Source organism: Manis pentadactyla, chromosome 4 (assembly GCF_030020395.1).
Source record: "Manis pentadactyla isolate mManPen7 chromosome 4, mManPen7.hap1, whole genome shotgun sequence".
In the NCBI taxonomy this organism is placed as follows: Eukaryota; Metazoa; Chordata; class Mammalia; order Pholidota; family Manidae; genus Manis; species Manis pentadactyla.
Genome location: NC_080022.1, coordinates 30185993 through 30201562, shown reverse-complemented (window position 1 = coordinate 30201562; position 15570 = coordinate 30185993). Strand labels below are relative to the sequence as shown.

At 40.9% G+C, this 15570-nt stretch overlaps 1 protein-coding gene across 23 annotated transcripts in view; it reads right to left on the bottom strand.

Moving 5' to 3' along the window:
• Nucleotides 1–15570, bottom strand: part of MACF1 (microtubule actin crosslinking factor 1) — a 319261-nt gene that overhangs the window by 158837 nt on the left and 144854 nt on the right. For all 23 annotated transcript variants that reach the window (XM_057500029.1, XM_057500035.1, XM_057500030.1 and 20 more), the window contains 9 exons: nt 5034–5200; nt 4144–4256; nt 3932–4038; nt 3423–3542; nt 3181–3276; nt 2421–2548; nt 2241–2334; nt 1887–2041; nt 917–1193 (listed from right to left, as the gene is read on the bottom strand). In XM_057500029.1, the coding sequence (XP_057356012.1) occupies nt 917–1193; nt 1887–2041; nt 2241–2334; nt 2421–2548; nt 3181–3276; nt 3423–3542; nt 3932–4038; nt 4144–4256; nt 5034–5200 (1257 nt within the window). The remainder of the gene's footprint in view (nt 1–916; nt 1194–1886; nt 2042–2240; nt 2335–2420; nt 2549–3180; nt 3277–3422; nt 3543–3931; nt 4039–4143; nt 4257–5033; nt 5201–15570) is intronic.

Here is a 15570-nt window from a genome sequence, read left to right as displayed (position 1 = left end):
GATGTTTTGATAGAGTGCTGGAGTAGAGGATTGGGTAAAAGGACATCTAAACTGTCTGTCATGGCCTTTTACAAGAAAACATGCCATTATCATGCCCAAGGAGCTGGAGACCAAACCCCAGCAATGACAGTAGCAAAGGCAGCTTTTGGCTGCTGCATTATGGGAATACATTCCTGAATCTACCAACCAGAAAGATGTTCCTATAGGCCAAAGATGCTCAACTTTATAGATTAGGCAATTCCCTTTATGGAGTCTCTGTATTACATGATCACAATGGATATAAGAAATAAATATCTAAAAATATGAAAATTCATTCATGACATTCACTATTGGCCAATGGAAGATATTTTAAAACAGCTTGTGTTTGGAAGTTTTTATTCCTCAGTACATGAGGAATCCATCATCAGGGGATGGAAAAAATTTAATACAAAACAAAAAGGTTAAAAGGATAAAAAGGCCAAGATCAAACTTGAACCATTTCCCTAGAATCCATGTGAACAGTGTGCCTTGGAGTCATGAAGCACGGCAGCCCTGCTTGAGCTTAAGAGCAACTACCGACAACAAAAGGGAAAGGAAAGCCCCTCTGCCAATGAGGAAATCTCAGAAAAGGTAACCAAGATTTACAAACTCTCCAATTTCTCCCGCAAGCTCTACTTAGAGCACAGTTAGCTGGAGGGAATTGATTCCTAAAGAGCTTCAAATTAGAAAAGCCTAAACAATTCAGTGTGGGATTTCTGAAGATCTGAGTTGACACTATCCATTTAAAAAATTAAGATGGGGGGAGCTTGGATCCCAGGCAGCATCACTAATTAAGAGAACCTATACAAGAGGCAGAGAGCAACCTGGTCCTCCCAGAAAAGCTGCTGGATCCAGTAAACTCCAGTGCACTGCACAAGCACTTAGAACACATACCCACCTGCATTTCTTCTACCCAAGACAGTAGTTCATACACAAATCGGAGACTGCCTTCATCTTCAGAGGAGGAGATAGACACGAGTTCAGCCCGAGTCATGGGCTTTCGGAACCAGGAGGTAGAGGAAGAATGGGTTCCCTTGGTCAAAGGTTCTGCCTTCAGATGAGTAGTGGTTAAAGTAGAGGGTGGAACCAATTCAAGTGATGTGAAATGGCCCTTCCGATACAGGTTTGTGCACTCTAAACGCAAGGTGACCAGCTCATCCTGTAGACGCATGACCCTGAAATGGAAGGAGAGAAAGAAGAAAGAGACTTAAATCTGTAATGTGCTTTTTAAGATGTAATTTTCCATATCCATTTGACAAAGATGAGGTGAAAATAAAAATGAGATCATATCAAGATAAGTGTTTTGTAAAAGAAAAAGTGTTACATGAATGCAAGGTGGTATTAACATCTTTATCGTCCAGAGTTGTCTTTAAGGCAAATGCCAAATTACAGTGTTAATTGGAAGACAGCAAACCAGCTCTGTTTATATAACTCCTGGATGGTGTAACAGAACAAACAACAGATTAGGGGCCAAAAGATACGGGTCTTTGTCTTGGCTCTGTACAAACTACATGACTTAGACGATCCTCATCCCCTCTGTAGGTCTTGGTTTCCTCTTGTAAAAAATGATGCTCTGGATCATCAGCAATTCTAAACAAGACGTGGCACCACACACCCTGCAGGTCACACTGAAATATGTGGGGTGTTAGAAGAGCCACAAAGACAAGGGAATCCTACAGGTGTTTAGTGGGCAGGGCCTGAAATAAGGGGAAACCACCCTCCTTCAAAGAATCTTCCTGCCCGAATACCTGTAGGATCTCCACTGAGACACTGACCTCTAGGATCTAAGTTATAAGATTCAGTGCTGACTCTTGATCTAGGAGCCTCAGTAGTAAGCAAGCTGTCTGTTTGAGTCCCATGTTCCTCACCTAAATGCCAGCTCTTCCAGCTGGTAATAATTCTCATCCCGTAGGATCTGCAGATCCACTTGCAGCTGTCTGATAAGACCTTCACATTCCTGAATGAACATGATGACATCAGACTCGCACTGTACTGGTTGTCCTGACTCCAAGTGAGCAGCATCCTGAGAGAGGGAGAGTAGGAGTGGGAAAAATGTCATTGCTCCTACCCAGTAGGACTGATGGAGCCACAGGGCCCACTGCAGCTCCAAGAGGAAGGAACACAGCTGGATGCCCCAGCTGTTAACTTCAATCATTAGAGGCCAGGATGAGAAATGGAACAGATGTGACCTAAGAGGTGAGACAAAATAGTCAGAGACTCACAGCCTGCAGTGTATTCTTAGCTAGTGTCAGTTTTTCTTCACAGTTCAAAGCACCATTCTGGATTTTGTTTGCAATCTGTAGCAGCAATTCCAGCCTATAAAAAGATAAAAACCACAATCAAGTGCAGGGCTCAAAGTGGCCCAGTAAGTATTGTCAGGCCACCCCAGGCTCTGGACCCACCTCTCTACAGCTGGTCGAAGGGACTTCTCTCGCTCCAGCATCTCGATGATGAGCTTTCCCCACTCTTCTTCCACATCATTAGGGTGATAACCTTGAGGCAGTTTAATTCTGCCAAATTCAATCCACACCTAAAAAACCCAGATACTCTTGTAGTCCACAGACATAGCCATGCCCTCAGGCCCCAGTTTTTATGTGTTCTTTGTACATCACTTCTTGCCTCTACCCAGCACTCAGCAGTTTTCCCATTGTCTAATAAGAGAAAACAATGGAATATTCAGCAGTACCTCACTTTGAGGTGAGAGCAAAAAAAAGCTCCTTTAAAATACAGGGTCTACCTACTATAAATCCTTCCATCCCTTCCACATTTTCCATAAATCCTCTCTGCCTTCTCAATAATCCCCATTCTGGCAAGGTCAAATGCCCATCACTATAGCTTCAAATTCTCTAGGAATCAAAGTATGAAAGGGAAAGAAAGAACTGCCCTCTTAGAAATAGGAAAACTCATCCACAAAACTCAAGATTACTGAATAAATGTATGCTATGTTTCTATAGGCCCTTTAAAAAAATACAGATGGTTGGTACTGCCCCTTTATCACCAAATTTCAAGACCAGGAGCCTGAGAGTGAGGCCAGATCTGTCACCCTGAGAATTTTGCTATAAACGCAGGTTGGGAAGAGGATGGAGGGAATCTACTGAAGAAGCAACAGCAGGGCAAACGAGCAGACTACAAGTCCCAGCAGAGTTAGATAAGCATCCTTACCTCTAATAATTTATATAATTCCTCAATTCTTCCTTTTTCCCTCTCCTTGGCCAGAATTTCTGTTTCTTTGAAGTGTACATATTGGTTATAAAGTGCCTGAAAAATTAATTATTTGGCAAATGTATGAATGGATGCAAGCAACATGGCCCATTTTTTCATACCACCTCACCCAGCAGCAACAAGCTTTGAGAATTAATCCCTAGAATGAATTTATAAAAAATGATTTAATCCCATGACTTTACCTTTAGCTCAACAGGGTTCTGGGGAAAAGATTTATCTGACATCAATATTGTATGTTGTTTGATCCAGGGAATGAGGGAGTCCACTCGGCTTTGGTATTCTTGCCACCTGGAGTCAACTTCCTATTACCAAGAGGGAGATATCACACACCTTGTGATTAGCAGTATGTGAGACAAGCCCAGGAGAAAGTAGCTTAGGCCATCCCAAACCATGTAAAACCCTTTCCTCTGTCTACACAATTGCTCAGTTTAATGCTCAGAGTCCCAGTTTCAAAGCTCCTCAAGGGCCCTCAAGATGGGATTCAATTTCCTGACACCTAGAATAGTCTATTCCGGATGCTACAAAATTAAGAGATTTCTAAACCATTCCCAGAGACCAGGACAACAATCATATAAAAAGATGAGGTAGATTCGGTTTGCTCTGTATACAGTAAGTGCTTGAGAAACATGGTCCAATCAATACATTCCACCCAAACAAATTAAAGTCAGAAGGTATTAAAATGTTCTTTTACCGTAGCACTGATCCCTTCTCCACCCTCAGGGACTTTAGGGAAGGCATCGTAAATTGAAGACACGTAAGTGATTACAGACTTTTCATCTGGAGATGGCACATCCACATCTGAAAGAGAAAGAGTAAGGAATTTCTTTATCAGAAGAAAGAAATCTGCCAGGAAAAGGAACAGTGTATATGTGCCAAACATAGTCAACTTCTGTTAACTCTCACCTTCTGCATCCAGTAACCGGGTGACTCCCAGTCTTTCTGCCACTTCGAAAGCCTGCTCCAGATTCTCTCGGTTACTTTGGATTTGGACCCTCTCCATATCTACTAGGTCAGGCCTGTAAAAGTCCACCCAGGCACATGAAAGGCCACCACCTATACATCACATATGATTTCACAAAGAAAACCTCTTAAAAGTACTGAGAGCTGGAAAATACTGAGTTAGAAGAAAAGCCAGATGTTTAGAAGATATGAATCCCATTTTAAATTACATGTCAGGAATCCAATGCTCCCTAATTCTAAACTTGTACAACAGAAGGTTTGTTGGCACAGAGTGAAAATTGGGGCATGTTGATGGCCAATAACAGTGTAATCATTTTGATTTTTGTCACTCAAAATTTCTGTCTTCCTCACTCATCTCCCCTCAGTCACCTGCTGCTCCTCATCCACTCCAAGCAAGCCTCCACTTCAGGGCCTTTGCCCTTGCTATTTCCTCAGCTGATACACACTGACCCTAGAGGCCTGCATAGCTCACTGCCTCATGGCTCTGCTCTGTTATCCTAATCAGAGAGGCCGTTTCCAACTCCTCCATCTGAAAAACCACAATCCTGTCACTCTCTTATCCCTCCTCTGCACTAACCACTGTATGGCAGCATGTGTTTATTTGTTTATTTCCTAATAAACAAATAAGCTTCATGAGAGCAAGAACTTTTGCTGTTTTGTTCACTGCTATTTGTGCCCAGTGTCTAGAACTGTAGTAGTTCAATACATATTCCTTTTGAAGTAAATAAATCAGTCTTGATTTTTGGTAGAGGGGAAAAGTGGCATTATAACTAATTACAAACAAGAAATGAGAAGAAGCCCCTCCAGGAACACTGAAATTCTATGGTATTTACCTGTATCGGTGAATGAGTGCATTGAACATCTTCCCATCACTCCAGCAGGAGGAAAAGTTGGTGCATTTGATTCCTGTGTAACCAGCTGTCACCTTCTGGGTCCACAGGAGCAGCTTTTCCTTGGCTGACATGTCCCCTGATTCTCCACTAATGTAGATGTCAGAGATCTGTGAAAAGATGGGACACCGAGTAATTGAGTATAAATAACCTTCTCCTCTTCATACATATGGCTCTTAGCAGAAGAAAGAGATACAAGGCTGGCAGCACTCATATATTCACTGTCTCTGGTAGTAAAAAAAAAAAAAAGCAAATTAAAACCAGGAGAAGTAATTTTCAAATATCTAATTAGGAAAAGTTTTTGGTGTTTTTTTTTTAACTGTTACTGCTTAGTATTGGAGAGAATATCTATTCTGGATATTCTGTCTATCCTAGATATTCTCCTACAATGACACTGGTGAGAGTAAATGATATAACTTCTCTGGATAGCAGTTACAAATTGAAAGTCTTAAAATATACATATAATTGATAGGAAGCCATCAGAGATATGTGCAAAAATTTTATACAAGAATGTTTAAACATTATAGCAAAAAGCTAAAGAGCTTAAACTCTAATAAGGGATAGACTGGTTACAAATTAAAGGACATATACACAGAATTTTTTGTAACACTTAAAAAGGTAAGTTTTAGGAAATTTTAATGACATGCAAAAGTAATCACCAAATTTTATGAAAAGAGAAAACAAAATAATATGTATAGTAATACTGATTTTGTGCAAAAGATATACAAAAATATGTATTTAAGTATATAATCATATATATATGTACATATTTATGTGACAGATGCACATATGTATGTGAATGTAAATACAGGAGATACCTCCATACTGTATTCCACAATGGTTGTACTAATTTACATTCCCACCAAACTAATAATCATAGCTATTATCACCAAGTGGTAGTATTATAGGAGATATTTATATAATCCAGATTTTCTGTATCATGTGCACTTTTTTTTGTATAATTAACCTACAATTACATGAGGGACATTATGTTTACTAGACTCCCCCAATCACCAAGTCTCCCCCACATACCCCATTACAGTCACTGTCCATCAGCGTAGTAAGATGCTATAGAGTCACTACTTGTTTTCTCTGTGTTGTACAATCCTCCCCGTGCCCCACCCCTACATTATGTCTGCTAATAGTAATGCCCCCCTTTTTTTCCCCCTTATCCCTCCCTTCCCACCTATCCTCCCCATTCCCTTTCCCTTTGGTAACTGTTAGTCCTTTCTTGGGTTCTGTGAGTCTGCTACTGTTTTGTCCCTTCAGTTTCTTCTTTGTTCTTATACTCCACAGATGAGTGAAATCATTTGAAACTTGTCTTTTTTCCACCTGGCTTATTTCACTGAGCATAATACCCTCTAGCTCCATCCATGTTGTTGCAAATGGTAGGATTTGTTTTCTTCTTATGGCTGAGTAATATTCCACTGTGTATATGAACCACATCTTCTTTATCCATTCATCTATTGATGGACACTTAGGTTGCTTCCATTTCTTGGCTATTGTAAATAGTGCTGCGATAAACATAGGGGTGCATATATCTTTTTCAAACTGAACTGCTGCATTCTTAGGGTAAATTCCTAGGAGTGGAATTACTAGGTCAAATGGTATTTCTATTTTGAGCATTCTGAGGAACCTCCATACTGCTTTCCACAATGGTTGAACTAATTTACATTCCCCCCAGCAGTGTAGGAGGGTTCCCCTTTTTCCACAACCTCACCAACATTTGCTGTTGTTTGTCTTTTGGATGGAGGCAATCCTTACTAGTGTGAGGTGATATCTCATTGTGGTTTTAATTTGCATTTCTCTGATGACTACGGATGTGGAGCATAGTTTCATGTGTCTATTGGCCATCTGAATTTCGTCTGTGTGTGTGCACTTTTATAATAAGAAAAAGTGTTATTTTAAGGAATCACAAAATTTAGCACAGGACCTATTTTAGCATGATGACTTTGGGGGAAGAGAAAGTGTATGCCTTTGATTCTATTTTAGCATGATGACTTTGGGAGAAGAGAAAGTGTATGCCTTTGATTCCATGCAGACCTGGATTTGAATCTGAGCTTCACCAATCACAAACTGTACCTCAGTTATAATATCTGCAAAGTGGGAATAATACTCCTACCTTTTAGAGATTGCTGTGATAATGAACAAGATTTTATATCACTGCATCCAGCCCAAACATAGGGCTGTGCTCAACGGAGTTCCCTTTGCTCTTCCTTGTGTGGGTGATGGTCTTCCTCCAACTTTATTCACACAGCACTAATAGTACCATCATTTAATAAAATGTTATCTTGCATCATTAGCTATTATTTCACATATTTGATCTTATCACCCCAAGACTATAGGTTTCCTAAGGAGCTGGTACCACATCTTAATGATTGGAACTATCAAAAACTGAAGAGCAGCTCTTCTGAAGGAGAGTTCCTTGACACAGGACATGTGCAAGCAGAAGCCAGGATGCTAGAGAAGACAACCTTCAGTCCTGAGGCCCAGTGACTGTGGTCCTTCCATACATCACCCACTGATTGCATCTAGTGTTGTGCTGGTCATCTGGTGGACACTGATTAATAATCACTTGGTTGATAAAATAAATATAAATATATTTGGGGGTAGGGTCTATCTAGAATCCTCAGACACATTACTTTTTTTTTATTTTTGGCAGTCAGAAACCTATTTTTATTTATTCTATTCATAAGATAATATTTTTTTTTTGAGAGGGCATCTCTCATATTTATTGATCAAATGGTTGTTAACAGTTAACAACAATAAAATTCTGTACAGGGGACTCAATGTACAATCATTAATCCACCCCAAGCCTAATTCTCATCAGTCTCCGATCTTCTGAAGCACAACGAACAAGTTCTTACATGGTGAACAAATTATTACATAGTGAATAAGTTCTTACATGGTGAATAGTACAAGGGCAGTCATCACAGAAACTTTCGGTTTTGATCATGCATTATGAACTACAAACAATCAGGTCAGATACGAATATTCGTTTGATTTTTATACTTGATTTATATGTGAAACCCACATTTCTCCCTTATTATTATTATTATTATTATATTATAATTTCTAATAAAATGCTGAAGTGGTAGGTAGATGCAAGATAAAGGTAGAAAACATAGTTTAGTGCTGTAAGAAAGCAAATGTAGATGATCAGGTGTGTGCCTGTAGGCTAAGTATTAATCCAAGCTAGACAAGGGCAACAAAACATCCACAGATGCAGAGGATTTCTCTCCAAACAGGGGGGCTGAGGTTCTAAGCCTCACCTCTGTTGATCCCCAATTTCTCACCTGATGGTCCCCCTGCGACTGCGCCTGTCTTAGGTTGTTCCTCCCTTGAGGAATCTTACCCGTCTCTGGCTAACCAGTCATCTTCCGGGGCCATACAGGGAAATGTAAAGTTGGTAAGTGAGAGAGAAGTACTTTTTTTTTTTTTGGTATCAATAATCTACAATTACATGAAGGACATTATGTTTACTAGACTCCCCCGTTCACCAAGTCCCTCCCACATACCCCTTCACAGTCCCTGTCCATCAGCATAGTAAGATGCTGTAAAATCACTACTTGTCTTCTCTGTGTTGCACAGCCCTCCCCGTGCCTGCCACCACACTATACATGCTAATCGTACTGCCCCCTTTGTTTCCCCCCCCCCTTATCCCTCCTTTCCCACCCATCCTCCCCAGTTCCTTTCCCTTTGGTAATTGTTAGTCCATTCTTGGGTTCTGTAATTCTGCTGCTGTTTTGTTCCTTCAGTTTTCCTTTGTTCTTATACTCCACATATGAATGAAATCATTTCGTACTTCTCTTTCTCCGCCCGGCTTATTTCACTGGGCATATACCCTCTAGCTCCATCCATGTTGTTGCAAATGGTAGGATTTGTTTTTTTCTTATGGCTGAATAATATTCCATTGTGTATATGTACCATATCTTCTTTATCCATTCATCTACTGATGGACATTTAGGCTGCTTCCATTTCTTGGCTACTGTAAATAGTGCAGCGATAAACACAGGGGTGCATCTGTCTTTTTCAAACTGGACTGCTGCATTCTTAGGGTAAATTCCTAGAAGTGGAATTCCTGGGTCAAATGGTATTTCTATTTTGAGCATTTTGAGGAACCTCCATACTGCTTTCCACAATGGTTGAACTCATTTACATTCCCACCAGCAGTGTAGGAGGGTTCCCCTTTCTCCACAACCTTGCCAACATTTGTTGCTGTTTGTCTTTTCGATGATGTGATCCTTACTGGTGTGAGGTGATATCTCATTGTGGTTTTAATTTGCATTTCTCTGATGACAAGCGATGTGGAGCATATTTTCATGTGTCTGTTGGCCATCTGAATTTCTTCTTTAGAGAACTGTCTAGTCAGCTTCTCTGCCATTTTTCAATTGGATTATTTGCTTTTTGTTTGTTGAAGTGTGTGAGCTCTTTATATATTTTGGATGTCAACCCTTTATCAGATCTGTCATTTATGAATATATTCTCCCATACTGTAGGATACTTTTTTGTTCTATTGATGGTGTCCTTTGCTGCACAGAAGCTTTTTAGCTTGATATAGTCCCACTTGTTCATTTTTGTTTTTGTTTCCCTTGCCCAGGGAGATATGTTCATGAAGAAGTCACTAATGTTTATGTCCATGAGATTTTTGCCTAAGTTTCTTTAAATTAATTAATTAATTAATTTTGTTGTCATTAATCTACAATTACATGAAGAATATTATGTTTACTAGGGTTCCCCCTTCACCAAATCCCCTCCACAAACCCCATTACAGTACTGTCCATCAGCATGGTAAGATGCTGTAGAATCACTACTTGTCTTCTCTGTGTTTCACAGCCCTCTCCATGCCCCCCCTACATTATAAATGCTAATCGTAATGTCCCCTTTCTTTTTCCCCACCCTTATCCCTCCCCTCCCTCCCTTTCTCCCCACTTTCCCTTTGGTAACTGATAGTCCATTCTTAGGTTCTATGATTCTGCTGCTGTTTTGTTCCTTCAGTCTTTCTTTGTTCCTATAGTCTTTGGGTTTGAGGTGAGTCTCTTGTAAGCAGCATATAGATGGGTCTTGCTTTTTTATCCATTCTATTATTCTGTGTCTTTTGATTGGTGCAGTCAGTCCATTTACGTTTACGGTGATTATTGAAAGATATGTACTTATTGCCATTGCAGGCTTTAGAGATGTGGTTGCCAAAGGTTCAAGGTTAGCTTCTTTAGTATCTTCCTGTCTAACTTAACTCACTTATTGAGCTATTTTAAACACTGTCTGGTCATTCTTTATTTTTCTCCCTTCTGCTTCCTCCTCCTCCATTCTTTATATGTTGGTTGTTTTATTCTGTGCTATTTTGTGTTTCCTTTAACTGCTTTTGTGGGTAGTTGATTTTATTTTTTGCCTTTAGTTAGTATTTGGTTGGTGTGCTTTCTTTGCTGTGATTTTATTTTCTCTGGTGACATCTATTTAGTCTTAGGAGTGCTCCCATCTAGAGCAGTCCCTCTAAAATAAAATACCCTGTAGAGGTGGTTTGTGGGAGGCAAATTTCCTCAAGTTTTGCTTGTCTGGGAATTGTTTAATCCCTCCTTCATATTTAAATGATAATCATGCTGGATACAGTATCCTTGGTTCAAGGCCCTTCTGTTTTATTGCATTAAATATATCATGCCATTCTCTTCTGGCCTGTAAGGTTTCTGTTGAGAAGTCTGATGATAGCCTGATGGGTTTTCCTTTGTAGGTGACCTTTTTTCTCTCTCTAGTTGCCTTTAATACTCTGTCCTTGTCCTTGATCTTTGCCATTTTAATTATTATGTGTCTTGGTGTTGTCCTCTTTGGGTCCCTTCTGTTGGGAGTTCTGTGTGCCTCTGTAGTCTGAGCAACTATTTCCTCCCCCAGTCTGGGGAAGTTTTCAGCAATTATTTCTTCAAAGACACTTTCTATCCCTTTTTCTCTCTCTTCTTCTTCTGGTACCCCTATAATGCAGATATTGTTCCTTTTGGATTGGTCACACAGTTCTCTTAATATTGTTTCATTCTTGGAGATCCTTTTATCTCTCTCTGCATCAGCTTCTATGCGTTCCTGTTCTCTGGTTTCTATTCCATCAAAGCCCTCTTGCATCTTATCCATTCTGCTTATAAACCCTTCCAGAGATTGTTTCATTTCTCTAATCTGCTTCCGGACGTCATCCCTTAGCTCTTGTATATTTCTCTGCAGCTCTGTCAGCATGTTTATGATTTTTATTTTGAATTCTTTTACAGGGAGACTGGTTAGGTCTGTCTCTGCAGATCCTCTCTCAGGGGTTGTCTGAACTATTTTGGACTGGACTAAATTTTTTTGCCTTTTCATGGTGATAGCGGTGCTGTAGGCAGGTTGCGGGTGTGTCAGCTGGGAGAAGAAAGTCCTTTCCTGCTTGCTGGATGCCTTGCCCTTCTCCGCTGCCTGTTTTGGTTACCCGCACTCCCGGAGCAGCCACCAGGTTAATCCCCTAAGCTGCTGTGGGCGGGGTCTCCGTCAGAGCAGCACAGAGCCCTCAGGGAGTGGCAGGCATGCCAGGTGTGCTCCTCCGTGATAGCAGCGCCCCTGCAAGGCAGCTGTGTGCCAACAGCGGCCTTTGGGTCTCACCTGGGTGGCTGTGCGTCAGGCTGGGATTCCAGTCAGCTGCTGGGAGCGCGGCTGCTCCCTCTGGTGCTGCCGCTGCTGGCACGCACGGGCCGCACCCGGGCTGCTCGGTTGCCGCTGCTGCGGGCTCGCGCAGACCTCTCCTCAGCTCCTCTGGCGCCGCTGCCACTGGCGCATGCAGGCCACTCCCAGGCTGCTCAGGCGCCGCTACAGTGGGCTCGCACGAGCCGCTCCCTGTCCCCTCTGGCGCCGCTGGCGCACACAGGCTGCTCCTGGTCCCCTCCGGCACCACCGCCCTGGCGCATGCTGCCACTCTCCCACTACTGGGCTGGTGTGTCGGGGTCCGCACCAGTTGGGGGAACAACTGGCAGGCTGCTTAGTGCTGTGACAGGCTTCAGAGCTGCACTGCCGCCCAGGGGGTTAGGGCGCCTAAAGTTCCCAGGATTCCCAGCTGCTGGCTAAGTGTGCCGGGACAACTTCATCCAGCTGTGGGGTCCCTGTCTCTTTAACACTTGCAAAAAGCACTCTCTTTTCTTTTGTCTCAGGGTCGCCAGTTGCGGGAACCCGCCCACAGGTTTTGCTTTTCCGTTTCTCTAATATCCAGCACCCTGTGCACCTTGTGTCTGCGCTCTGGGTGCAGATTTCTGGAGCTGGTTGTTTAGCAGTCCTGGGCTTTCACTCCCTCCCCGTTCTGACTCCTTTCTTCCCGCCAGGTTCTGGGGTGAGGGAGCGTTTGGGTCCTGCCTGGCCATGGCTTGTATCTTACCCCCTTCGTGTGATGCTGAGTTCTCGCAGATGTAGATGTATCCTGGCTGTTGTACTGCATCCACTGGTGTCTCTTTTAGGAATAGTTGTATTTATTGTATTTTCATAAATATATATGGTTTTGGGAGGAGATTTCCATTGAACTACTCATGCCGCCATCTTCCCGTGATCTTCCACACTTTTTCCACATTACTTTTCTGAGAGCAAACTTATTTAGCCAGTTGAAAGCAGTGTGTATGACAAAACAAGTTTGGCCTAATATTAATAATGGTTGTATCCCCTAGAGTAGGACCATGGATAATTTTATTTTTACTTTTCTGTTTTTCAGATTTTAAATACTGAGCATACTTTACTTTTATAATGAGTGCTATAACAATCTTTATCAATAAGAAAAAGCATAAGCCTTTGAGTCAGACAGATATGTTTTTGAAAGCAGGTATTTTCTAGAAACGGAACCTCAGGCAAATTACTTAAGCCTCTTGCACCCTATTTTCTCCATATTTAAAATAGGATAACTTTCTCATAGAGTCACTATAAGGATTAAATAAGGTGATGTAGGTAAGTGCCTAGGGAACATACATTTCCTTCCCACAATAAAAAAAAGCAAGCACAATTCGGGGGCCAGGTGTTTGGGGCAGGGAATGCACAGGCATGTCAAAGAACAGCTGTCTCTCAAGCTGTCTCCATCAGGGGCAACACTGTGAAAATAGGAGCCCCCAGGTAGTCCATACAAGGGGGAAATCAACAATAAAGCATTTCCAAATCTCTGAATACTAAATGTACAAACTCAACTCCTAACAGATGAGATTAAATATAAGAAGATACTTTAAAATCAGGGGAAAAGACAGGCCCATAAACTTTAATACTTTATTGAATATAAAAGAAAGCTGCAGACAATAAAAATCTAAGATGTCTGAAGAAAGACTATGGAAACAAAAGAGCATGGGTAGCCTTCATGGAGTCTAGAAAAGGGAAATCAGTATGTTTTGCCTCTAAGGCTGTGATAGTGAAATGGTGGCCTAGATTCCAGGTCCATTTCACCAGGAGAAATCAGGCTGCCAAACTTTGATTATACCAGTTAGTAAAACCACCCTGCAAATCTATCCTTTATGCACCACCTCTCTGACTTCATGATCACCTGACAACCTTTGGATTGTTATTTGCTTTCCATACAGATACTGTAGAGCAATAAAATGCACTGTGTAGTCAATTCAAATACTGTATCAGTTGGTAGTTCTAATTTATATTGTAAATTAGTTAATTTACATGAATCAATCTTTAGCAGGCATGAGCAGTGTGAATCAATCACTAAGACTCAATCACCTCCAGGTACACTGGCAAAAAAAAAAAAAAGCAAACTACACACAGCCTTGTAAAGCTCAGGACTCAACAAGGGGTCATGGTGCTCAAGCCTTCCTAGTACCATTCTACTCCAGTTCCCCGTAACAACATTTCTGGCTGCTTATTTCAATGGCTAGATACCACCTACCAGTGACATAGCCCAGTACTTTGATTGTAGCTACTTCCCATAAACATTAAGGCAAAACATTGTGGGGAACAGGAAACAGATTTGTTGAAGTGAAAAGTGATAGTACTTGAATAAACAAGACTCTGAGTATTTGGGTTCTTTACCAAAAAAGAAATTTCAGCTAATTAATTGATATTGTATGTCTAATATAACCACAGTCAATCTCTCTCTGACGACCTCTCCTGTCTGCCAATCACAGAGGCCTTGTATACTGCACTGAAAATAGATCAATGAGCAGCCTTACTTCAGATTTTCCACAAAACTGTAATGAGACAGGGAAACTTTCGGATCCATCAGAGAAAGGAAGAATACTGCTTGGATCAGGGCTCTCCCTACACTGTGAACTGGATGAGAAAAATGGGGTTATCGTCACAACCATTTCAGTAATGAAATTTGGCTTCTGTCCATCTCTTCATGTAATAGTCACATGTGCTGTCCTTTGGGCTATGCAGAAGCTTCTACTTAAATCTCCCAAAGGCAGAAACCCAGCTTCAGTGTCAGGAAGCTTTCTCCCTCATCTACATTTTGGAAAGGAAGCCATCTGGAGAGGGAGGACAGCTTCAATACCGATCCCAGAGACTAGGCATGTCTATCTGAATTTTCTTTCAACCCATACTTCCCAAGGCTTAATTCCTTCTCTGAAGCACATTTTAGAAACTTAACATCCCAATAATTCAATAAGTATTTGTTGAACAACATCTCATCTGTGCTTAACACTATTCTGGGCACCATGGAGAAGAACAAAAAAAGTGAAACATCATTTATTCATTCTTTTATTTCTTAAGTAGCCACTATGTTCTAGGAGCTGTGTTAAGTTCTTTGTATCTCAAAATAAAAACACAACCTCACACCTCAAACTCAAGTAATTTAGTAGGGAGATGATACACTATATAGAGATCAATGCTGTGACAGGGATAAAAGTAACCCAAACCAGTAATGCCAAGGAACTTTAGGACAACATTATCTATGCTGAGTTTTAAGATATAACTACAAGCGAGCCACATGAAAAGGGGGAAACAAAAAAATAGACATGCTTACCCGAAAGAACTTAGTTGAGACAAGCTATATGTAGCTAAAATAGGGCTACCCACATATAAGGCAGTCCAAAATTTCCCAAATGACAACAGATGGATGTAAGAGAGGAAAGGAGAAAGGGAAGCTTTATGGTCTTCAATATATAAACTCTGGAAGTCTACTTACATACGTATACATAATTAAAATACATCTCTGTATCTAATGCATTTAGCATTAATGCTTTTTCTACTTTCACATTTCATAAAACCATGGTATTCAAACTCTTCACACACATCTTTGATATCAACAAAGCTACTTTTTTAAAGTGAATATTCTAGAAAATATCATCTACATTTCTTTTTAAGGTTCCTAAGATACACAGCACTTTTCTGAATCCACGCTGTTACCCAAAATTTCAGTTATAAGAATCCAGTTGTATAACATGGACGTATGCCATGTAAATTACTGAGTAAATTGTTAATCCATTAAGAAATCATTAATTGTGATTAAAATTATCAACAGATTAAAAAAAAGGAATCCAGTTACATAATACTGGATTTGTTTTTT